The sequence below is a fragment of the Neodiprion fabricii genome, chromosome 6, assembly GCF_021155785.1.
Source record: "Neodiprion fabricii isolate iyNeoFabr1 chromosome 6, iyNeoFabr1.1, whole genome shotgun sequence".
Classification (NCBI taxonomy): domain Eukaryota; kingdom Metazoa; phylum Arthropoda; class Insecta; order Hymenoptera; family Diprionidae; genus Neodiprion; species Neodiprion fabricii.
In genome coordinates, this window is record NC_060244.1 from 30,037,813 (window position 1) to 30,064,180 (window position 26,368).

At 42.4% G+C, this 26,368-nt stretch overlaps 2 protein-coding genes across 3 annotated transcripts; both read left to right on the forward strand.

Moving 5' to 3' along the window:
- The first annotated feature begins 1,968 nt into the window (after positions 1 to 1,968).
- Positions 1,969 to 14,364, forward strand: LOC124185357 (PWWP domain-containing protein 2A-like). The gene is made up of 6 exons (XM_046576039.1): positions 1,969 to 2,377; positions 8,444 to 9,736; positions 10,412 to 10,563; positions 10,609 to 10,994; positions 11,089 to 11,223; positions 11,455 to 14,364. Exons 1-6 carry the CDS (start codon positions 2,226 to 2,228, stop codon positions 11,599 to 11,601), a joined length of 2,265 nt encoding a protein of 754 aa, XP_046431995.1. The 5' UTR covers positions 1,969 to 2,225; the 3' UTR covers positions 11,602 to 14,364.
- A 2,848-nt stretch (positions 14,365 to 17,212) lies between these two features.
- Positions 17,213 to 25,662, forward strand: LOC124185362. 2 transcript variants are annotated; one of them, XM_046576047.1, is made up of 6 exons: positions 17,213 to 17,598; positions 18,662 to 18,833; positions 20,414 to 20,622; positions 20,831 to 20,905; positions 21,018 to 21,303; positions 21,853 to 25,662. In XM_046576047.1, the coding sequence occupies exons 2-6, from the start codon at positions 18,668 to 18,670 to the stop codon at positions 21,966 to 21,968; spliced, it is 852 nt and encodes a 283-aa protein (XP_046432003.1). In that variant the 5' UTR covers positions 17,213 to 17,598; positions 18,662 to 18,667; the 3' UTR covers positions 21,969 to 25,662. The 2 variants fall into 2 exon arrangements, with proteins under 2 accessions (XP_046432003.1, XP_046432002.1); XM_046576046.1 differs by lacking the exon at positions 17,213 to 17,598 and adding an exon at positions 18,211 to 18,261.
- The last annotated feature ends 706 nt before the right edge of the window (positions 25,663 to 26,368 follow it).

The window sequence follows — 26,368 nt, forward strand, 5'->3', positions numbered from 1 at the left end:
AGAAGAGTCGAGCAATTTTTTTTTCTACTCTGTCAATACTCTGAAATGGTGAAAAATGTACAGCAACAAATTTGGTATGACTCATAATTATAAGGTATATTTGTATAATAATATTGCACAAGGTGCGGCTGAATTTATGAAGAAAAGAAAAACGTTTGAACAACATTTTTCCGAGATATTGAAACGTTGAGGCTATAACGTCATCATGGCTGCCATATACAATCGGTGGCACGCTTGCCGTTTTATTCCGGTTGTACGATCATTTTCAGCTTTCGCCTTTTATCGAGTATTATCTAAGGCAAAACTGTACGATGGCAAGAATAGTTTAATCACGATTCCGTCTTCGACGAAACATTCGAAACTCTGACTTTAGCTCGTAATATTCGCGCGTCTATCTGCACGAGCATCATATCGATAGTTTATTCATAAACTTGAAATTGTCGAGGTACGACGTCGATATTTCTAATACGCTTTGCGATATCGAATGCAATGATTACTCACGATTATTCTGTGTACCGCAGGCTATTGATAGATACTTTAAAACGATTACAGGGAATTGCTTTTAAATGTCGTAACCCTCGATCGATGTTCCATACACTATAGTATTACTGCGCGTGGATACAGCGACAAGATTCGGCAAAATGTACATATAAGCTGTGATATAATTCATTGCGCTGTCAGGGGGTTGGAAGGGGAGAGGGGCAAACGTTGCAGTGAACGTAGCTAATTTCACCGAAATGAGATCTGTATATCTGTTCTTCATGTGACGTCAAAACCAGTAGAATTTCCTTTCAAATAATTCACGGTCGCGTGAGATGGCCTGCGGAAGCACTGCAGACGATGATCTAACCAGTTGTTTAAATTTATATTTTTTTCAGGCACCAGAGAAGTAGATACAGATGCCTCTTATATTGTATAAGTATATGTATCCATTGCCGGCTGTAATTGACACAGTTTTTGTACGAAGTCAAGGGATCAATATAGTCAGAATTTAACGAGCGGTGAGCTTTCCCCTTTCGACGAGTCAAGCTGCTGACTCTCAAAACTTGCAACACCATTTTGCCTTGAAAACGTAGCTGAGGGATAGTCATGTTGGAAAAAAATTTCAAGTATTGTAACGATCGACGTAAGCGCGAAATATTATTAAATTGACGGTTTTTTCCCCTGACAGTGTAATTAGAACCGTTAATATTTGCGCGAGTCGTGCAAAGTTGTCACGATGCGGGTCGATCTGTGTCATATGGCCAGCATTCACGGAATCATCTTTCAGTCATTCTAGGTCACGCGGGTCTTTCATACGAATAAAGTCATTTTAAACACATGGGCGGAGTCGGTTATCGACTTCTACAAAGTCGATACTGAATCACGCTGTTTCGGGCAAACTGAAGAATCTGCCAAATTACCTCTTAAATATTGTTTTCCCGATCAAAATTTGACCGTCTAATGTTCAACGAAATAACACCGACGAAATATGCTGTATATAGCCTACGGCGAATTTATAATTCTCCATGAAAATGCACATCTGTGTGAAAACTTGAAAATTCACAAGGCCGAAGTTACAAGTAACGTTAACGTATCGAAACGTTGAAACAAAAATTACTATTTTGCATCCTTAGAATACCTGAAGAAGTTGAATTTACAAAAATTGAGGTTGTTGATGCTGTACTAACAGTTTACTAAATTTCAAGTAATCTTAAAGTTGCAAAATAACGACTTTTTCCAAAGATGCATCATTACATCAACGTTACAAACTTCAGCCTGATGAAAATTCAACAGCCTGATCGAAGTTCAAGTTCTTTTTTTATCATTGCAACAGCTGAAACTATTTGCGAATAAAATAATCAAATGTCCAAAAGTCACAACGAATCATACACATCATCTGATCAGGCGTACTTTCGATTCTCGAATTAAACAATTTCCACCTTTTTTTTTGCAGAAATCCTTTCGCACGATTGACGGAATCGTCGAATAGGACGAGAAGGCTGGTTGCGGAATGAAACTAAGGTACCGGAAGCGGATCGCAGCGATTAAAATCGTGACGCGTGGTCGTCGGAACCCACGGGGCCCCGGTTTCGTCGGCCCTGAACCGTCGCGACGTCTCGCGCATGCGCATAAGAGAGCAGCGATCCAGCTGTGCGTTGAGCAATGGCGGCTTCCCCTCGCCCCGCGGCGGGCAGCTCGCACGTCAGTCCGACAGACCCGAGTAATAATTCTCACGAACCAATATGGCGGACTCGGGAGCCCCGACCGAGCTGGGTCTCGTTAAAGGTGAAAAAATCCTCGTGAGCGTGGAATCAATGCTGCCAGACATCGTTGTCGTGTCGTTTGAACACGGGACTAAATTGTTTCAAGGGGCGCTGCTCGACGCTACGAAAAGGTAAGAAGGCACCCCGCATTTACACACACCTTTCCTATATACGTATATCAAAACGCACGCCCCTTTAAACTCGCTCGCTGGCTTTCGTAGATCAGGCGAAACGGCGATCTGTCGTCGCCGATATCTCGTTCTATGTTTCGCCCGCGAAGACGGTAATAGCCGCCTTTGAAACTACCTAATTTTACGCTGCAGAAACCTAACGTCGCCTCGTCCTTCCGTCGACCGTTCAAGACCGTTTGCCTCGTCACGTTTTTCGCTCCTTACGAAGATCCCTCGATTCTTCCTTGTCTCCCGGGTTTTTTGGGGTGATATATTTCCGGACTATCCTTCGTTGACGTCGCTCTCTTTACTCGCCTAGTTCTACGTCTCTGTGTTGGATGCAAAAAGTATAAACCAGCAGCGGGTAGACTCTCTGTACTCCTTCGAATTTCGCAACACTTTTTTCTCGTGCGACGACGTGACTCAAGGTTTCGGTTTCGAAAACTTATGCTCGCAACTTCTTCGTCGGACGAATTGTGTCCGGTTCATGTTTGGCTGTTCAAATTCTCAAATAGTCACCGAAGGAACCCCGCCTTTTTTCGGTAGGTGATAAGGAAAGAGAGAACGAAAGAAAGAGGGAGAAAGAGAGCCGTCGTTTCGTAGCAGCCTTGCCTGCATCCTCGTCCTGAATCCTGCAACGAAGGGGTTTTTTTCTGCCGAACGCGTACGTAACCTGCGACGTAAGGAAAGCATCTTCATTGTTTCGTAACCCCGTTTTCGATCGGTCAGTCGTCTTGAACTGGAAACAGGCTTCAAAGCCTTCGACTGTGCGAGCGACCGATTCCCTTCAACCCCCCCGAGAGTGCCGTTAAATTCTCGCACACATTCTCTCTCACGATTCTCTGTGCCTGCATAGTCTGCACACAAAGTCTCTTCTTGATTCATCGAGGCCCCACTTTTCCCCTCATTCCTTATTTCACCCTGATAGCATTTCGATATCCGCGTTGCAAAACAGATAGTTCTGACGTATATTCATACAGAGCACGGCGTGCACGCTGAGTTTTAAAAATCAACTGTGTATGCTGTTTTGCCGATTATCATCCCGAGATTACAAGTTCAAACGCTGATAAGCTGTGCACTTGGCGAGTACCTGCAGTGTGATGCAACTTCTTGGATCGTAGACGTTTGCAAGGACGGTCAATTTCCTTCGTACGAATTCTCCGGGAAGCGACGGCGCGCCACGTTGTCCTCTTCGTTGTTCGTAATGATTCAACACTCATCGAACGCGATCGGCACGAGTCGCTCTTTGTTAATTTTTCTCTTGGTTCGCTTGGTCATTTCTACGTCTAGTAATTCCGGTCCATAGCCATCCCGCCTTGCGAATAGCGTGCAATATATTCGTATATCTGTTGCTAAACACACTTATCGCGAAGCGGAAAACGAACGATTCCTAAAATACATGTGTATACACACACATGATCGTGTATGCATATTCGTGTACATTTCGTAGATTGTTCGCCACTATACTCCAAAGAATGCTAATTAATTCGACACTGCTGGTTCATTATACCGACGTATTACACACATCGAGACTCGCAAGTTTCGAATGTTTTTCATATTACTGACGCAAATCGGGAACACTATTGCGTTCACGTATCATATTTATCATCAATATCGTGTGCATTGATTATTGTACCTTGCGAGACGATAAGGACGTTAATATAAGGTGCGGTATACAAAGAATTCATTTCCTTAAGACAGCTGCGATCGAATAATACGTCGTCGAAGCTCTGAAAAGCCGTCGGGATGATCATAATATTGCGTCGTAAAATTAGAGTCTTCTTTGTCTAATTTGTCTCGGAAACAAACATGAACGGTTCTATTGACATTTATAGCTAACACGTACTTGGACGAATACAATATATAGTTGAAGAAAATGTTGAGAAGTCGAGCGTGTGAGTAACGAGCGCTGCGCGGTGTCGCCGCCTCGCAGCGACGGATTGCTTCCGATATGCACACGCTAGCCACAACAAGTGACGACGGGTCATCGCTCGCCCGAAACTTATTCTACCTTTGCACCCTACAGACCTCGTTTCTTTCGCTAAAGAAGAAGGGTAACCCGGAGGGTTGCACGAGGCTGAAGCTAGCAGCCGAAATTAGCAGTCAAACGTTTTAGTGTTCATTCCGATAAGGTAATGAAGTCGAAAAATGTAAATTTTGTGAAGTAAGTATCTTGAACCTGCGAAGATTTTATAGAATTATGAGGTTAAAAATGAACTGCGTTTTTTTATATTTCCAAGAATTTTAACAAGTTGACATATTCGTTGCAATTTGCAATATTCATGTAAGGAGTAGGAGTTATACGGTGTTGGTATGATATTGTAAAAAATTAACGTTGCAATATCAAAATATGAAAGTGCTGTGAAATTTTAATCGCTGTTCGTATAATCATGCAAATCGCACACATGCCTCTTGCCAGCCAAAATATATTACATATACGTCGAGTGTCAGTAAAGTATTTTCCACCACTCAAATGCTTATAACTCACATTGCAATTCAATGCCATGGATATTATGCATAATTCTAATTGTAAGACTGATGCGTGACACTTCTTTCTATTTCCGAATGGAAACAACTGACCTTTAATCGTTTGGATTCCATGCGTCATGAAAATATAATATTTATTTACTAGAAACTCTGCATCTACTTGCGCCGTGGATAATGAATTATATGTTTACATCTCGAGCAGTCGAGTTATTCCTGGAAGCCTAATAGAGCCGAATGTCATCGATCTTCGATAACGGGGGAAAGTCGAAACGAAACCCGAATCCACTCGTTACAGTATATTCTATACTTGGATTCAAAACAATTTCAGGTAACGGGCAAACGATTCATTTTCTCGAATAGTATTAGCAAGAAAAATAAAAGGAACTTCAATACAGCAGCCTATTCGCATCAACTCCTAAGGTTTCGGGAGTATAAATTCTGTGTGCATACTCCGCGTCGTTCCTCTTTCTCCTTTCCGCAGAACAGGGCCGCGTGAATGATGATGATGTACAGCAGGATGCGGGTGCAGGCCTTGTGCCTGCGATGCAACGTGCAGGCAGGCAAGGAGGCAGCACCACCAGCAGAACTTGGTTCTGGGACGTGATTAATGGCCGCGCAGATGTATCACGGCTCATTGGAACCGCATCCGCGCTAAGGATACCTCCGAGAATTGCTCTCGTATCCACCGTGCCTTGTGAATAATATTCCTTTTGCAGCTTCCTTATTTCGCAGCACGTATTATACCTACCTATCATCGAAATGTCAAGGTTGAATGATATTCGTCTCATGTAGCCAAGGGTCGAAGGAATTGGAAAGAATAGCCGCGAAACTGTCGTTCACATCCGGATCGGGTGTTTTTCGTCTCATCGTTGCAAAATTTTTGCCAATCTCTGAGGCATACGTTGTACGCCTCGTATTGGCTGCGCGGGGGCGAAGGTGACGAGGAGGGGGGGGGGCATCTGATCGGCGAATTCATTTGCAATCTAAATTCGTTCAATTAACGACCTGCCCGCGGATGAGACGCAGCAAGATGGCCGACCGAAATGGTTAGGAAATAAACGGGGGTCGCCTGGCTCGCCTTGTGCCGCCCCCCCTCTGCCCGTCCGTCTGTTTCTGCCTACTTTAGTTGATTGCCAGGTAGGGCTCCGAATGCCATCGCGTAGAGTCACCCCAAATATGGTCAAAGACGCCTAACCCTAACCTTTTTTCATCCGGTTTTCTCTTCAGTCGGATGACTCACTCGAATCGTCAGGTTTTATCATCCGGAATTATTCGCCAACTGGCTTATCCTGTAGAGAAGTCTAGCTATTCAAGTTATTTTTTACGATTCTCCCAAATTCGTTCTGGGATAATTAAGGCGGATATTATTATTTTCGTATACCGATTCACGATTATGTGCCCATAGATATACGTATTATCACGTAGAATTGAAAATTCGGATCCAACTATTACATACGATTTTGGATAACGTCGTGTGGTGAAGAAATAGGGACAACCTTGATCCTTGAAGCGATCATATTTAAGCAAATTTTAACCGTATCGTAATTCATGATCACCTGTTTCCGGAATTATTTCTTCCGCCTCCATTAGATTATACGAAAGAACGCGCGTGTACTGTCACCGAGGACTAAGCAACAGTGTGAAATGACATAACTTTTTTTTCTTCCGAGTTTCTTTAGTTATGAAATACTGCAGTTGATACGTACATAAGTATATCGGTCTGAGATAAATCCCCGGCGCCGCACATCATAATATATATATATATACATGTATGTATATATTTCTGGCATGGAGAAACAGCTTGAAAATAACGCGTGCACCAAGTTCCAGTTATTATTATTACTGTTATTTTTTTTCCTACCGCGATAACAAGCCAACCGGCAGCGCTCCGCTAGACCATTCACACAAAAGTTGGTCAAGTTTCCTGATATACGTGCGAGGCACTAGAATTTTTTAATAAAGTATGCCACTGTATTCTATAATAAGCTCATTCAATTCCTTCTTCATCCGTGTGTTCCAGGTTCATTCAGTTGGGTTGAATGGATGATTGGCTCTCGATGACTCGTCGACGATACTGCAGAAATAAATTCAATTCGAGAATTAATGCAGAGATCGTTATATTTATTCGGTACCTACTGTAAAAATAACCAAAAATCCACAATACTGAAATGTGAAACTGCAGTTGTTGCTCATTGTACACACCGTTGTGCTACGATAAAGCGTATGAACTGTATACATTCTCGTTATGCTTGTACCGAATTGCCAGAGAAAGCAAATCAAATCTCAAACAGTCGCTCTCTTTTCGTTTCTAGATAGATGTAAAAGAGGTATCAGATTTTGTCTGTTTATTTCAAAATCCGATATACTTGATCAGTCAACGTTCTTAACCTTTTTTTTATTTTTTTTCTTTGTCAAGTAACGGTATAAAGGCACTTCGACTCTCGGATTCCGCGTTTAGCGTGACGATGCCGAACGAATGCAGTTTTTAAAATCGGCGCCGTTACGCTTTGATCTTATCCACTCGATTTCCTTCTTTATCGAAGCCTTTCATCGATGAGCCATCCACACAATGTGTAACCTACACTGTCAAGCAAAACCGTTGCATTCGTCATCAATTCGATATTGATCTATCCTGCCTCCGCTTCAACGACGTACCTACATAGGTGCACACAGTCAGGGTATGCACACATGCAAATTAACACCCGTCTTCGTCGTATTACCTGGATGTATCTATCCTGCACACATACGTTACACATAACGCGCGTGCGCAAACATCAATGCCGTCAGGCACATCAGGCAATGGCCATTGCTCTATCGAGTTGGAATTATTTGTCCATTTCCCCCCGTTTCGCTACACGTCGTTAACCTACCATTCACACAGCTCGGCTTGTTCAGATATTTTCGTTTATTGATCGTCGGTCATCGGATCGCTACACGCTCATTACCGATAATCGTCGAGTGGCCTGCTCTTATGTAGGCTTAGGCTCTTTGTTTCTTCGCTCAATTCTCTTCCCTCTTTTCTCCCTTCGGACTCTACGCACGCAGGCTGTGCCTCACCTGTCGTCCGTCCGTCGTCCCGCGATCGTCACCCAACGTCGTCGGACTTGCGTGCCTTCACGTCTCGTCCCAGCGCCTTCCTCTGCTCTTTTATCTCCTCCGTATACACGTCTCGTGTTTACCCAGCCGTTCGTTCCGTTTCGATGCACCGAAACCAGATATATCAATCCGCTGCATTAGACGGTGCTGCTGCTGCGTAGCACCGATTGCTTTGTCCCGATCCTGATGATCGTTGACTGTTCATCGAGACCGAAGAGAAACTGACATTGCATGATCGAAGTTTGATCGATTTTTAACGACTAGTTCGTGCAGAGTTTCTAAAATGAATATTTTAGTCGCAGGTATACTCGTGGAAAGAGAAAAGCAAAAGGAGCCCCTGAATCTTATCTGTAAAAGATACTAAGGAATTGAATTTTTGTTAATGATTTCAAAATTCCAATTTCAAAGACTAATTACACACAATATCCGGGGACGTTGTTGCAGAGGATTGCCATGCGGCGTTCAACTTCCGGAAGCAGTCCCCGGCGGGGATGGAGACAAGTTCGCATCGATCGGAGCAAGGTTCAGTTACTTCCAAGAGAAACGTGCCGCGTTGCAGGTTAACACGCCGGCGAAGATTGACCTTCGTAGGAACATAAATCCACCGGCGCGTTACAAAAATGCCCGGCCGACGGTGCGTCTCAGGCCGCGACAGGTTCTCTGCAGCAAGTGCAGGTCGATATGTAACGAGAACAGCGAAAACGTTGACGTTAGCAGGAAGCGGAAACTCGCGGAGGAAACTACGCCGACGAGACGGAGCGACAGGAGTCGATGTCAGCCGACGACGGCGAAGGGTCAGCGGAATCTCTTCGCCGAGAACCAGACGGAAAACACCGGACCGTCGCCTGCCCAGCTTTCAAAGACACCGGGGCTGCAGTGCGGCACTGATTCCGGTAAGATGAATCCCTCCCTGATACCGAAACTCTCGAGGCTCCGTCCCAACGAGATAAACGAGGCCACTCAGGCCGGCGGCGGCGACAAGGGGAAACAGCAGCCGCAGATTTCCGGTGGCTCGGGGTCCTCCTCGTCCTCCTACTGGTCCAAGGACGAAGAGGACTCGCCCGGAAAACCGGAGGACGGTAGGGACGAGGCTGGTAAACGGAATCGGTCATCCGAATTCGTCGGGAATCCATCGACCGCGTATTCCGCACGGCCAAGGCGCCTCAGCAGCTCCTCGGTTGAGAGCGCGAAGGTACCTGACGAGGAGGACAAGAAGACCCTGGCCGCCGCCGACTCAACGATGAGGCTGCGAACCGGCGGCGGTGGACGGGTATCGAGGAAGAAGAGGTCCGTCGGTTCGATGGAGGACCTCTGGGACGAGTCGGTGTTCGAGGACCCGAGCAGGACGGCGCGGACGACGCCGGTTATCAAGATATCTTTCGGCACGCAGGGCGAGGGGACGGTGATGAAGATACCCGCGAAGATACAATGCAGCCCCTTCGACAGGGATGGCGAAACCGACACCGAGGACACCCAGGACGCCGGCGTTGAGTTGCACGAGCGCGATCCTCTCGAACTCCTCGAGCAGACTCCGATCGTCGACTTGACGCAGCTCGACGAGAACGAGGAGGAGCTACGCCACGAGGCTCAACTTCAGCAGCAGCTCGGCCTCGGAGGTGGAAAGGACGCCAGTGCAAAGGCGGCCAAGCGGGCGCTCAAGAAGGCCAAGAAGGAGGCCAGGAGGAAGATGCTCGGTGGTGTTTCTCCGGCCAGATCACCCTGCAACGGATCCCCAAGGTGAGGTACTTGCCACGCTGATTGCCGATTTTTATTTCTAGAAGCCCGTCGTCGCGAGAACGAGGACTGCTTCATTCCTTTACCTTCTTCTTCATATTTTCTTCTCGACTCACAGCATGTGTATTCCGAAAAGCAGATCAATTGTTTCGCTGTACACTGTTGTAGCTGCGTTCGGTATTTACATTTGATTCCTCAATTATTTCGAAACGGGTTGCGATAAGTGAGAAGAAACGTCGCGTTTCGAGGTAATCGAGGAATCAGATGTTAACGACGACTGTAGTGTCTTACTCTGCGTACGACACGTCTACGATAACTGCAGCGTTCCAGTTCGGTTAGAGTATCGACCGTAAATGGCGAACAGGTGTCTTCTCATTAAGCAAGCTTGTCTCTGATTAAACTGCGGAATTGTTTTGGTCTCGTATATACATATATATATATATATATATACACAGTATATACAACGTACTGATACCCACGTCGCTGCAGTTGTGTAATCATACGGTCTGTGAGAAGTTGATCTTGCTGCGTTTTATTCAACGACGTTATATCCGAACATTATATTAGTCGAGGAATATCGGTAGAAGATACGGAGTATTCAAATTGACCTTGTTACATCCCTCACCGAAATCTGGAACAAATTATTGACGCATAAATATGGATTCGGATGATTGTCAGGTACAACCCGACGTCGGATGCGCTCTCGTACCACCGTCGGAGGCACAAGGTAAAGCACAAGAAGAAGCACAAGGAGGAGCGAAAGCACAAGGGAGGTCAGGGTCAGAATGGCACGGTAGTCCAGCAGGAACAGCAGGAGGATGTCGTCGTCGGTGGAGGAGGAGGAGGAGGAGGAGGAGGTGGTGGAGGAGGAGGAGGAGGAACGGTCGGGGATCAACAGCAAAAATGGAACGTACTTCCGGGGGATTCTTACACGGCCATAAAGGAGCAGTGTCTGAAACAGAAGCTTTCGATATCGCTCAAGAGGCTGAACACGAATGCGTACGCGAGGTGCGATTACCCGGTAAGCAACGCGTCCTCCGGGTGCAAGAGTCCGGGCGCCAGTAGCGACGAACTTAGCGAACAGGAACCGGAAGTCGACGCTGGCGAAACGGCCCCGGATTTTCCGCCCCCGGCGCATCCGCTCGTGATGCGACTCGCCGCCACCCCCGTAGCCCACTGCCTGACGGCCACCGGGAGGCGGATGGACGTGGGCGACGTCGTCTGGGGAAAGATTCACGGGTTTCCATGGTGGCCTGGAAAGGTGAGGATTACTATACCGTTGTAGTCCTCGATCACTGATGCTTCGAACCATTTATGTGACTGTGACAAATAAACGATTACCTTGTACGTTTAAGGTGCTCAGCATCACCGTGTCGTGCAAGGAAGACGGCACCTCGTCCGGACCCCAGGCTCATGTCGCCTGGTACGGATCGTCGACGAGCTCTCTCATGTCTTGCGATCAGCTGAGTCCGTTCCTCGAAACCTTCAAGGTACGTTTTGTTATTCGAAACGTGGTGTAACCGTGGTGGATTTTAGAGATGAAACTGTTACGCGTATGCCGAAATTGTGGAACATTCCACGGCTGATTAACGATAAGCTGCGAATCGGCCTAGACTGCATTTGCCGTTTCACATTGCATTCCACATTCGCCACATTGAATGTTTTACTATAAATTTCCGTTCCGTAAGGCATGATAACGAATATCCGTTTTTCATTCACAGACGCGATTCAACAAGAAGAAACGCGGACCCTATAAGGAAGCCATTAGGCAGGCACAGACTGAAGCTAGAAGTCAGGCTACGCCGGATGATGCCGATAGCGTATTGAAGGTCTGCGGATCTCCCCGCGAAGTTAACGTCCTCTCGTGAAAGTCTGCAAGCCAATTGCCGGCAACGATTCTGCGAATCAGCAACGCAAACGCTATACGCACGCACAGAATTATCGTTGTCTTATTGTAAAATAGAGTAACAAGGGATGAAAAAAAATTGTACATATTACTAAGTATACACCTATATAATATTAGCGGTTATTATTATTATTATTATTCTTTATTATCGGTTGATGTTACACGTATTTTGATGCAATGATCAGCATTGTTGTGTTCTCGCGATAACTGTCGGTCTTTAACGTATAGGTATACTTATATGGGTTCGTATCTATATAATCGTAGTCGTATAAACAGACTATGCATCTGTAGATATTTTAAATCGACGGTGTTCCCTAATTGCCATGAATTTTTTCCCGCAAATCGTCGACGAAATTGTAAAGATAATTTTTTTCAAGATTGGGAGGGTTGTCGGGACCGTTTTATAGATCGTCTCATCCGATTGCCCGTGCTCCTCGATTTCAAAACTCTACATCCGCCAACAAAACCCGATGTACTTTGAGTTTTTAACGTGCTCAGAAACGTGTAGCTTTAACAGTAAAATTATTTGATAAAGGAGAGAAGAAAAAAAATCGTTTTGTATAAAATTTTGTATTCTTTCGTTTTCATTATTGTTTTGGTTTTTTTTTTAAATCTTTTATTAAACATGTTTCTTGGTTGATGAATTGAAAAATTAGATTTTATTCAAATAACTGCGATGAATTATTGCAATCAATCCGTTCTTTCCCCTCTCTATCACAATATCATGTTTGATCAATTTTCACAAACATCTTATGTTCTACCTAGAACGCTACAATTATACACATGTGTTACTGTATTTTCCTTTGGTCCTTTCTTTCGGTGAAAAATCAAAGAGGATGCAGGCCGGGTTGAGACGAAAAATCCCGCGATCATCTTTCAGATTACCTCGAGTCGACAAGCGTGTCGCATATAGTGGATTACCTATAAGAAAAATGAGAACAAATGATCTTGCAATTAAGATCGCTCGTCCAGACTTCGTCTAATCAGCAACTAAAACGAACCAAAAGGCAAACAAACTATCTTAGTGTTCACACAATTACCACTGGCTGTTGTTCCTCACAAACTATTATAAATATACAAAGAACTTTATACACGTACATATATTTTTATTTAACGAATAAATAGGGCGAATTCTCATCAGAATATAAATTCATAGTCCTCCCGCTGCTACGGCAACCGCGGGTCGCGAGCTTCCGTACTTAAAACAAGTTGATCATGGGTTAAAGTTTCATTGTCGGTGTTGGCTCTTCGTAAGATACTAATCGCATCCAAGAAACTGCCAAGTCGAGTCGGACGGTACAAAACTAATTTTCGCTATCATTTTCCACGTTTAATTTTCAAGGATGTGAGCTCTGTATAAACGATTTAAATTCTCTCATCATCGGCTACGTAGGTACGATTTTATCATTTTCGTTCACACGTTTTGAGCAACGAGAAAGATGAGGCTGCAGATGGTTGCGGTTCATCTAATCGCCTCGGATAAGCGGATAAGAAATCAGTGCCGTATCTCGGTTTACCGCAGTACTCAGTTCAACTATCGGTATTCCCGGATCGTCGGGTCCGTTCGGGTCGCGTCGCGCGATTCTTTTTAATTTCCCTTATCCGCTTCGTTGAGTTTGAAAAAGTCATGTGGAAAAGTCTCATTATTATGACTACTGCCGGTTCGAAATAAAAGATCGATACGTAACGGGATAAATTATATACTTTGGTCATTTTACTGGGACAATGACTGGGTGTCTGAGGGATTTTGCAGTTTTATTTCGTCTCCCAGGTAAATTGCGTTACTCACAGCTTTTCGTTTTTGAGCTTGTTCGTTTGTTTTCTACTTCTGAAATAGTCACGTACCTTTTCTCATTAGTTTTTACTTGTGAAAGACTTGACGCGAGAAGACACTAATTTATTCCATCCATCGCTGAGAGAAGCACTCATAAAATTGAACCGATACTGGATGGCCTCGAACGTAAATAGAAAATCAGCCAAACAAGTAACCCGGAATAATCTAACTGAAAGTTTTTCTCACGTTCGCATGTCTTGTCTCATTCCAATATTATTCTTTTTTTGGACGTACGAGATACGCGACGGAAGTTAAACTTGCGCAATGTTCTCTTCTTTAAAATCTTGTCTAATTATTGTTATTGTTGTAGCGCTATTTATATCACGATTATAATTGCAATGATTATATATTCCTTAACCGTGTTATGGTCGTCGCGCAATATTCATCGACTCTCAGTACATGCCGTACGTCGAAATGTTAACATTTAAGATTAAATTTTTTCGGAACATCGAATCGTTGAAACCTGTAATAATATACTCACTGGTACATGCGTCAAACTGCTGTTAAAAATATTTTAGGTGTATAAAAAAAAAAATAGAAACCGACGAAGTATTGATAAGCGAAATTGTATTACTCTTTCGTTAGCAATTTACAACCGTCTATTGTGCAAAGAACGAAAAGTTTCGATACACATCTACGTGTATACGTGTACCTCTGCTATCGTAACCAACAAATTCGCTTATTTCCTATACATATGCTATCCTTGAAATTATAAAAATGGTTCTGTTAAAATTAGGACGTGCGTCAGGAAGTGTTTGATAATATACCATTAACGTATAACAGACCGATACCTACCGACTCGAGATATAAAAAAAAAATACAAACATATTGATAAATGTCATAAAACCGATTCGTTCCTCGATAAAATTATATGTGCCTACATGACTACTTGGATCGATTTTCGTTTACAAATTGAAAACACGAGCACGGATTCTCGCGCACGCGCACGTAGAATGCATATCGTGCGATGTTATACTTTATACATACACGTTACGTAACAACCCGCAAGATATGTAGCTAATTTTCTAGATATATGGAAAGAATATGGTTAACATCTTTTGTATCATTATTAATATGGTTGTTAATGTTATTACTATTATCATTTTTATTACCATTATTCTTCAAACTTGTAGTGGTGTTGCGACGTGTGCACTACTGCAGCGGTCGACGTATGAAAGGATGTTTTTAAGTAACTGTGATTTTTTCCAATATTTTATATACATAAGTAAATCAATAAATAAATCAATTTAACAAAAAAAAATTTCAATTAATACGAACAATCACGCAACTTGTATATATTTCGCTAAATCTGTGTTTTAAATTTATATACTTCAAGGTCGGAATTCAAGATTTTAAAAGAAATTTGATATTTATTTTATGATTATCGGTGTCAATTTTTTAAAATCTGTAATCCTATTTTTGAGAGCTTTCGTGCATATAATGCGTAATAAGTTTCTCTGTTCCTATATCCTATACTATTAACATTGGTAATATAGATATTTTTTTTTCTTTTTTTAATCTCATAGGTATTATTATTAGCTTCAGATTGCGTGCATGTAATATGATTAATGCTCTCCTACAAGTCTCTGGAACACCGACAATTTCGACGTTTCAATTATAATAAGCTTATTCGAAGAAAGAAAATCGTTAGGTTCCAATAGCATCGTTTCACGTACATTATACAGAAATAGAAATGTATCGGGCTGTTGAACTTGAGCAGAAAATCTTTCCATCAATTTCAGCCATGATCCTGAGCTTCTTTCACTCGGAAATTCGGCGAGGATTCAAATAATGTCGCGAATGTTTATGAATGCGTGTCACGTATGAATCGTGTGTTTACGTAGACCTCATGCGGAGTGTTCGTGTCGATCTTGCGTGCCTGAATTTCCCTCAAACTACGGTTTTACCTGCGTGTATTATTGCGCATTTATATGTTACGTGCACCGCTCAGATAACCATCTTTCCTGATACGCGCGATCTTATAATTTTGTAGAATTACGTTACAGTCGCGGGCCACTCTTCATAATTAATTAGGCATCCATGTTTAAATAGGCATGTCTCTAATTCATTTACGCGTCTGTAGAAAAACCCACCGGCAGGTAGCTAACATTTGTACAAAAGTACGTAATCCCATTTGATAATGGTGCGCCTAAAAAATTCGACTTTCAAATTATAATCATTGTTATTTTTATACCTTGATTAGTTACAAACAGCCTAATTAAATCTCGCGAAAACGATGCGTACTTGACCGTGATCTTGTCGCTTTTGCCGATCAATTTTCTCGCGTGGCCTTAATCTTACCTCTTCGAACAGCCTTTTCTGTTTTCAGTGCCGTATTAATAATCGTCAACGGTACAATACAACTTGTCTCGCGGCGTTAAAAATCGATCGTCTTACAACGAAAAGTCTTGTTGTTATATAAACATACAGATACGAATGGACGTAAACAAGCTTTCGTCGGTAATTCAATAAAGGATGATTAAGCCGATGTGACTTATACGCCCAGTCAAAAAATTTACGCTTTCCAAACGTATAAATAATATAACTACTAAATACACGCCTGCAATTAACTGCGGTAAACTAGGTACGCGATATATTCAGGATAATTACAAAACTTTGTCTGTCTTCCATTCGTTATTATTTATACCACGTACGTTAACCTAGTATAGGTACGTATGGTGTAGTAGGGACTCTGTGACGAGTGCCTCATTTTTGCTTATACAGGATAGGAAGCTTGGAATCATTCTCTGATTGTGAGACTAGACTTTTGCTTTTTCTTCGACAAAAAAGAGGATAACGAAACGGCGGAAAAGACCCAAGAAAATATGGTCGCACGATTGAACATGTATCGTGTATACAAAGTGATGTATCGTGTACACAAAGTGATCATGACCATACTATAGCTGCACATCGGATCATTATGGAGAAATATTATCTAGGACAAATATATGCAAATAGGTGTTCTCTGCCGTGTTCTATAATTTATTGTATAATCACCGATTTAAATTGAGCCTTGCCGTCCTGAACATAAATACATACTAATGTATACGTGTGCATATTATTGCTGAATATACTTTTTTTCGTAACTCATTACAATAAACGCGACATTTGGGTGTACCGTAATTTTTCATACTTTCATTTCTCAGCATCATGCCGTATCAACTATCACCCGAAACTAATGACGTCTTCTTCATTAATTTCGATTGTAATACGATAATGTTGATACCTAATGGTATTTATTATGCGCCATGTAGCGTATACGTGTACAATATACATAAAGCGTTATACGCAAAATCGTTGTTACGATTTTAACACTTTGGTGAGCTGAGCTTCTTTGATACACGTGTACTTGACACGTGATGCATTCCTTGAAAACCAATCTGCCCGTCCGGTTAACTGCGCTGATTTCGATCATAACCTAGTGTATCAGCGAACTCGATCGCGGAGTGAAAATCTCACGATAAATCGGCGAATATTTTCCCTAGGTAGAATCGCGAACTTATAATACATACTATAGAACGGTGAGTTGACTTCTCGGCTTCAGAGAGAGCACCTCTTATTCCTTCCTGTTTACCCTGTACTCATTCTTTACATTTGGTGCCATTTTTCGGCAAAGTGCAGTGGCGGGGTGGGGGCCTTGCACCCTTTCGCAATTTGATTAAAAGCCACCCCCGGGGGTGCCGAGGGCGGAGGGTGTGGATCAGCGGGGTTCGGGTGAGTTCGGGCGACGTCGTCCGTTCCTTCCCACGTACAGGGGCTGGAAAGATGCGCGAGCGACCGACGCCCGGCGCGGGTGGAAAACTGAGGGACCCTGCGTTTGGTACCAGAAACCAGCAGCGTCGCGGGTGTCCGTCGAACGCAGGGACGTGTCGCAGTCGTCCTCGTCCTCGTCCTCGTCCCCGTCGCCGCCGTCTTCCTCGGTCAGCAGCCTATACAACGAGCCCTCCGTCGAAACCTGGACTCTTCACCGAGACCCTCCATCCACCCGCGACGTCCAGCGAGGCGTCAGGTTCAGTCTCGAATCGTCGCATTTCACCCTATCGAAGGGTAGCCAACAAGCCCCGGTGCATCGGGCCGAGACGGCAGAAATGGAAGTCGAGATGATGCAGGCACGTGGACGTTAGCGTAAGTCTCCGAGCTGAATCTCACCGTTATCTGTCGTTATCTTTCCCGATACGTGTCTCGTTGTTTGCGCGTAACGAGTACCTTGTACCTTGTACCTGCACCCTCGCCGATCAATGCTAGTTGCCGTTTTCTCGCCTTTTATTTCAATTGAGGTTTCCTACCACTCGCCCCCCTCGAGTCATCCGAGAGCAGGGATTCCCCTCGTCGAGACGGTATGTAGGTCACACAGCTAGCGTTATCTTTGCCGGATATATAAGGCGTCGAATCTCCGGGGTATAAAAATCCCATTCTCGCTTCATAGACGTATAGGCCAATCTTGCGAAGATAAGAAGTTTGTAACACGCGGCCTTGTTGTTTTGCCGCCGATCCGCTATCGTCCCTTTCCTCTAGCAAATTTGTAACTCGCCAATTATCGCCCCGGAATTTTGCGCGTGCGTTTATTTCTTTGGCAGCACGTGGTTCGCGTATCCGTTATGTACGGTATCCGGATTATAGATCGGTCGAGAACCACTCGGGCTAGTAGCTGTCCGGCCGAACCCCTTAATTCGTTTACACAAAAGCTGAATGGCCGTGGAAAATTGTTATCAATTCGTCGCAGAGCGACCCCTGGGTTAAGGTCGTTTCGGCATGCCGCTGTCTATGCGGTATATCTGCGTATATCAGGTATACACGACACGCGATTTCAAAATTTCATACTTACGTCTATCTACATACGATCACATTTAGATCTACCTGCCATTCGCAAGTTATCCACCCGAGTGAAACGCGAGAAATTCTAATCTAGTAGACCGTGCGCATTAATCCATAACTGCATAACGCAACCGGCCATTGTCAACGTCAGTTCCCGCCTTTTTTCCCATTCTAATCTCCAGGTGTATAAACAGATTTACAAGCACTGCGCGTTCTTTACAGTCAAAAGTCAACTCCGATCCGTCCGCTTGACGGATTCGCAATAAAGTCAGACTGTTCGTAATTTTGGTAGTTTCGTAGTTAGAGCATGCAGTCGCTTAAGTTCGGAATCCCAATTTCACCTAACGTTCAGGATTTTCGAATCAATTTTCAGGCGATTATGCTCCGTATTATGCCGCCAGAGGATGTCCAAAAATACGCCCACATAAAGCGAAAGAGCGTAGCCTTTCTGTCGAGTTTGTTTAGGACGAAAAAGTTTGCCTCGTCAGGAATGCGAATCGAGGACGAAGAAATGGAGCGCGCTCCGCGGATCGAGACACAAGCCGGTGAGTTCCTACGTAAAGCTCTTCTATTCTCTTCCCTTCTCTTTTCTTCCCGAGCTCAGCTCTTATCGTGACTGCAACCTCCACCCCCTCCGTAAACCCTTCGCAGATCGTCCCGTCCCACTTTAGTCAAGGGCTGCAATGCTTTGTTCCTCAACCACTTTACGCGGGTAAAGATAAGGAATAGATACGACGTGTGTAGAGTGTAGGTACGTATTATGTAAGACTCTTTTCTGCATCGATACGCATGCAGTCAAGTACGCTTTGTATATCGTTTCTAGATACGTTCTTGTCACATACTCCGATGTACTAGCCATGGCCACTAAGCCAAAAGTAATCGATGCATCGATTAATCGAGTCCAGAAAACACTCGATCACGACTCGATCGAATCGGTAAAAATTAATCGATTAATCGACCATTTCGTATTTTTTTTTTTAAACGGTGCATATGAAACCAAAGTTGCATAAATTTTAGCATGCAGTCTTTATGGCGAAAAAGTTTATTCATCGTTGAAAGTTTCGTTCAGAATATTTTTCAATTTCAAGTGAAAATATTCACTTATCTTTCACTTGTTATATCAAATCGGTGTACTCAGTAAGTAAGGCAATGATAATAATTTATACTTTAATCGCAAAAATTGATATTGTACTGCGTCGTTCGTGGGAGTAAGAAACAAAAAACCCGATTGTGAGGAAAGATAGTCAAGTCGGTCGACTAATCGAGTCTGAAAAATGATCCATTATACTCGATTGATAGGGGAAAAATAATCGTAAATCATTCGTTTTTGGTCATACTTATCCGGTACTCTTCAAAAAATCCAATCTACCGTTATTCACGTATGAATCACAGAATTGTCAACTGTGGTAACTGATCGTACGATCTAAGTTCGCAGTTTCAACTGACACGATAGGGCACTTGTGAGTAGGAAAATAATAGCTTCCTTGCTTGTTTGTCATTTTGGTCTAATCGCAAGCTATAATTCGAACGAATGATGCCGAACTTTTGCGGTCATATTGCTCTTACGCTATCCTGCAGATTCTTGTCGCGAACCGTTGAAAATAATGTAGTTCGCTTTTACAGCGTCAGTAGGAAGGTATATAGTTGATATTACAGAGAAACCCTAACGATAAATCGTTTTTTCAACGACCATTAGCATATCTGCCCGTCCTCGCCGTCTCCGTGCTTATACCGCCGTTATACGTAGTCATGAAAGCGTCTCCTACAGGATATATCCATCAAAATCACTGTCAAACTTGATTATATCGATCTTGGTTGTAGCGAAGTCTCTCATCGTTGCAAGGAGTGGGCGACGATGCGGTATACACGATACGTACAAACGTGTATGTGCCTCGGAGGATTTTAATTTTCCGGCAATCAAACCCTTCCGTCGCTGCAGTAACTGTATAATTGAGATAAATGACGGCGATAATGAGATCTATATATACATTTAATGCCCGTAAATATAATCCCCGTTTATTATTATCGTTATTATTATTATTATACGATGACGATAACGAGGCGTGCGTGTACGTAGCTGTATAAATGAATGCCTATAAATAATCCTGATTCGATATTAAAACAGTGATTTCGACCGCTTATCGAAACGACAACAACGTAGCGCGTATCCCGTCGACGCTGAGCGTCGCTGCTGCCGCTGACGTAGTTGTAGCCTGCCAACCCCACCCCTCACCCTCGCACTCTACGCTGACCTTGACTCCGGGAAGGACCAGAAACATTGACCAAGACATGGAGGCGCTCCGGCTCAGTCGTCAGGATAATCCATTTTTGCAGGTCAGTCTGAGTCCGACAGCGATAAAAATTACCCTCATGGAAAAAAAAACCTCTTACGAGAATTTAGCATTACCTGTGAGGTGGAGGTGAGAATTTACGGCCAAGTTGGGTTTGTTTTTCCGTGAGAGTAGATGTGTGCTCGTAAATAAAATTGTTCACCTATTTTTTACTCCATCTTTGATCCCCGATTTTAATTATTCTCCACCAGGTCCTGGCGAGTCGAGAGAGCCTTGTGGAGTCGATCGAGGAGTCAGAATCCGACGACGCGATCCTGATGTCTCAGGTAAAATCGATAAGGGCGTTTAAAACTACCCTAACGATAAAGTTGGATAGCTAGTGAAAATGCGTAACGACGAAACGTCTTGCCGAGGTGTTTACACATTTTTCTCGCACAGGAACTCGGAGACGCGGATCCGCTGACCCTCGCCCAAGTCCACGAACACCTTGTGCGAAGTCCACCGCCGGCTACATGGCCACACAACCCGATATTCCATTTCCCTCACCACAACAACCAGATCACCGAACACGGCAGTCAGGTCAGACTGCAGAACGATCAGCCTCAGGATCACAATCGGACGCGACACTTCCTCGTCGGCAAGGGACAACCCAAGAGTCCTAGTTTCCGAGGCGCCGACAGCGTTGTCGAACTCTCCAGGAGCGAACCTTCCACCGATACGAGAGGTAAGCATCCGGTCTTCCGACCGTGCAGGGCTTGGCTGTTTGCTTCGGTTGGAAATCGGGTGTGGGCGTGTTTTCGAGTTCACCTCGGGGTGATGAAATTTCTATAATTTAGGAAATATCACGTTGATGTACCTACGCTAATCGCAAATCACCCTTCCGCTTTCACGTAAACTTGAATGTATATCTATATACGTACGGGTGTAGTCTATTTCGTGATTATTATTCACTTAGCTTCATCGTGCGAATCGATATGTATGGATTAGTGTGAATATGTCCCCGTTTAATACCACGTCTCTCAGTTTCAACGTACATACCTCCAATTTAAACCCAACGTCTGACCATCAGAATACCGTAGGTTTCACTTGACGCTGCATTCGAGTGATTCAAGCGAATGGTAAATACATCAAATTAATGACTTACAGCAGACGGACAGCCTTGACAAAAATATAACGGCATTGAGCTAGCTGAATATATATTGTTACTCGTTATCGCTCAACCACTGCCGAGGAAACTTCCGGAAGGTAGTGAACGATCATGTTTCTGTTAAAGATCGTCACTCGCATCCGTTTTCCTTGCTGAATCCAACGCCGATACGATCTCTGTCGGAGGTGAGACGCCTGCACAGATCAGCGGACGACAACGTCCAGCTGATGTCCTCGGAGTAGACGAGGATTCGGATGATCCGCGTGGGCGCGGATCCGAGGAACCCTTTTTATTCAACCCGTTTGGCTCCGGCTTTGAACTGCACAGAGGGCGACGATTTATCTACGGAAAGAAGATAAGATAATGCCGGCGATTGTTCTCGCCGTTGCGTCTCTGCAACCGCGGATGATGTAGCCAAACGTTACACTTGAGCCTTGGATTATATTTTACGGATATTTTGTTGCGTGCTACTGTATTTGTGCGGTGACTATAATATTGTAACCGATCCGAGTATCTTACCTGGTCATAAATCGTATAGTCGTGATCACACAACGGCGCAAGAGTTTCGCTCGAATTTACTTATATTAAACATCGCCGCCTGACGATTATCATGACGATAATCATGATTATTATGATCGCTAAAATTTTACTCGATGTTTCATCACTTTTAACGACCTATTATATCCATGCTAATCAAGACCGAATTATAGACAAGTGGAAACTGCTGGCAGTGAAATATGAGTATATAACGAATTTAATTTATATATGTGTATGAAATGAGAAATTTAGTCTTATGTAGTTTTCATCAATTTTTACATTTCTTTATATATATTTGATATTTCTTTTAGTTTCTTTACGTTGGTCACCTAGTTCTTTAGGTACTTGATACATTTCCACATATACACAGAATTTTCGATGCGTATAAAAGTAACGTGTCTGTATAGTGAATATATATATACATACATATATATATATATATTCCCAGACACGTTACTTTATAATTTACATTTACGTTACATATATATATATATGTATAGTACACAAGAATAAATTAAGCGTGGGTTGCCTTTTCGCTTGGATGTATAACGTGTTACGTAATATAGGATATTAGAGTAAGTTTTTAGAAAGTTTTAGCATGTTTTTGCGAACGATAGGCCTGATTCACCAGTTTCCTGCTATTTAATCGCCGACTTACCGCCGTTTAACATAAGTAATGAATATCGTTATTAATAGACATAGCGTAAATCGTCCCTAATCGTCTCGAATAGTATTAATCCAACATACGCAGTATCTTTTATCGAGCCGTCGTGTCAACGCGCTTCAGGATAAATATTTTTACACTCATCACCCGCGTGCATTGATCGAGTGTGTAGTTAAAATTCCCATACTTCAACACTGAGTACGCAATGTTGGAAAAAATTAAGATTGCAGATCAATCTTTGGTTCAAAGAAGTTTAAAACAAGTGAAATATGTAGCGTGAAAGGAATTAAGTGATTCTGTCCAACAATTTCTGTAACTTGTACGGTATACATGACTAGGTGCAACGAGAAGAAATATTACATTTATTTACTTAAATTGCGTCGGATTTGTCCGCGACGAATGTGTGTTTCTACACTTCATCAGCATGGAACTAAGGGCAGCAATTTTTCTAAAGCGTTAATAGATCGTATCTATTGATAATATAGATGTGACAAAATTACATTTCGGCGCCGTTGACGCGTACTGAACACAAGCGTTGAAAATCTCTCATCTATCTACGCACAGATATCCTGTCGAAAATTTAATCATGATACAAATTTTGAACTTACGGGTACAACATGTAAACCTGCATACCCAAAATATCCCTATGCGTGAAAATATTACAATAGTTACATATTATAGGTTTTTCACTCGATGAATGAATTATTACTTTAGACTTCCGCATCGCTATCAGTATCATACAAATATATACATGATACAATTATACACACAGTTAGTTACTATAATGCTAAGTGACAACGTTACACAATTGAATATGGCTAATTGCCGTGATACCTGTTTGAAGATTAGCACGCGTTTCACAAGCTGTCGGGCAATTGGCGTTTGTGTTTCATTCAATGATTCACTCTACCGAATACATGTATTCGCTCGTTCGCCTGTTCATTGCATTGCGATCTGAGCGAATTTTACCCTTACAGTTAGTCAATACCTGTATCGGTTGATCGATAAATTAAATAAATTAAGCCATACTCCAGCTGCACATTTCTCGCGTTGCTGTCGCAGAATTTGCATTCCATAACTGCTGGTCAGTGTTTCATTATTTGCAAAACGCCAGCTCGCGAGTATTGCAGGATAGCAAATATACTATAATAATATGTCTACATTGTGTATGAGGGTTTTTGAAGAAAAATTGTGCATCGTCAGCTCGAGGGGTTGATTGTTTCTTGATGAACGGCCTCTCGCCGAATTTCGTGGTATTTTCACAAAATTCCTGAGTGAAATTAAACCAAATATTTTTTAAACTTCATTACTCTACTCGTTGTACAAATCTGTGTGATCAGTTTTCAGAACAGTGCGATTCACCCCTTGAGCAAATGATTTATACATACCTTGTATGTAGACAAATGATATCTACAGTTATAAATTAGCGACCAAGTTAAATATTGGCCAATGAGAATTGAGATTAATTATAAATAGATATATTAGGAATGAATTTATAATTAGAAGAGGAAAAACTTTATCGAAAATTTATAAGTATGCGTTTGTTTCTGAATTTTGATAACCGTATCCGTCTAGCGTGCCGAGTAATTCTTATTCCTTCTAATCACTTCATACAACGGATTATTCCATACTGTGAGCACACGCAGTGCCTGATTGGAAGAAATCAAAAGTACGAAGCACTGGACCTCTGAGCAAGTCACATAATCCTGACGGTCGTTCGTAATTTCCGGTGCACTTCAATGAATGAATTTTTTTAACGCGGTTTAAATCAAATGCAATATTGGTGCGCCTCCTTGAAATATTATACCGCGGAATTGAATACTGTACGTATATGAAAGTTGATCATTGATTCAACTCAGAAATAAAACATGAAGTGAAATTGAAGGCCTCTAATGTGTATGGTTACATTTTACTTAATACGGGTAAAAACGTTGCACAAAGTGTGAAAGAGGTAGAAATAAAGGAAAAGTAATATTAGTATGTTCGAGTTAGAGATGTTCAAACCTTCGCTTTATCCGCGCATTACACTAAAACTAATAAGGTAACAGTGTGTGGAACTGAGAAATATATTGTATTTTATAAATCACGCTGTAACGTATGTCAAAGTAAATTACACACTCTCCCCCGAAGCGTCTAGTTGCACCGATGATGTGACTCGCCAAGTAAATTACTTACCATGTAGACTGGTCAGATGACTTCTAAATGGAACTACATACCGATAAGTATGTATAGCATTAAAAAAACATGCCAATTCCTTTTACGCATTATGACGAGATTCAATTCTGGGTGATGTGAATGTCGTTTTATGTAGAAATGAATATACATATATTTCCGTTATCGTAAAAACAATACCATCTTTTCGTCTCACCCGAACCATATCTATAATTTTTTGAAAAACTTTTAAATGCTATTTCAAAGCGTTACATATCCGACAATTTGAAGAATACCGGAACCGTTGACTGAAATTATAAAACTCACAACGCTGGGTTATTTTTCGTAACTCCTTGCCAGGTCTGTCCGGGTTTGGGGGTAGGTATTAGCAGTTTCACGTATTATCAACCAAGTAAGTGACCGTGCAGATGAAAAAAGTTCTCCATAACCAGCAACTATCGCGTACAAAACGTTGGTCACGTAGCGTCGTCACTGTGAAATTGGAAAGTTGAGGAAATCATGCACCAGAAATATGTACGCAGGAATTATACAACGGAAAAATAAATGTCCATCAATTACATGAACGTGTATCGTTTATATTTTCCTGAATATATGAAAACTTTTATGGGCGACAGTAGCATCTCTAAGATGCTCAATTTATATTTCCAAAGTTTTTTACAAAGTCAACTTTGCGCTGCAAATATTTTGGAAGAATTTTAAACTATTTTATTTTTACTTACAATCGTTTCAAGAATGTTCCTATGAGAATTTTTTTTTTTTGAATTTATCGAACACTTGAAATTATGAAATAGAACAACCAATGTTTCAAGTTTTGAAAATATCAAGAAAATTCTGAAACGCTTTTGTCCTTGTCAAAAGCACGTTGAAGATACTTAGAGGGCTGAACTTTTTTCCGGATTTTTTCCCAATATTTGGAAGCGGTAATTGGATAGCAATCCTTTGGGGTTATAATTTATCATGCAGATCACTTTGTCACAAAATAATGATCATCCTTATCATATGAAATTATCGTTTTTGGAATATTTAGTGTGAAAAAAGCGCAGGATAAGTTTTTGACGATTTTTAATAATGCTGGAATGAATTCTTTAATGGGCTACATAGATGTGCTTTTGAGAAAGGAATCGATTACGCGAAGTTTCGAGTTGCTGCAAACAACGGATTATTAGTGACGTCCGTAATACATACAATCTCCAACAGAATATTCACGAAGGTAGGAAAAAAATATTTATAGCCTCATAGTTTCAGATTCAGTTCGGTACAACTTGTTAA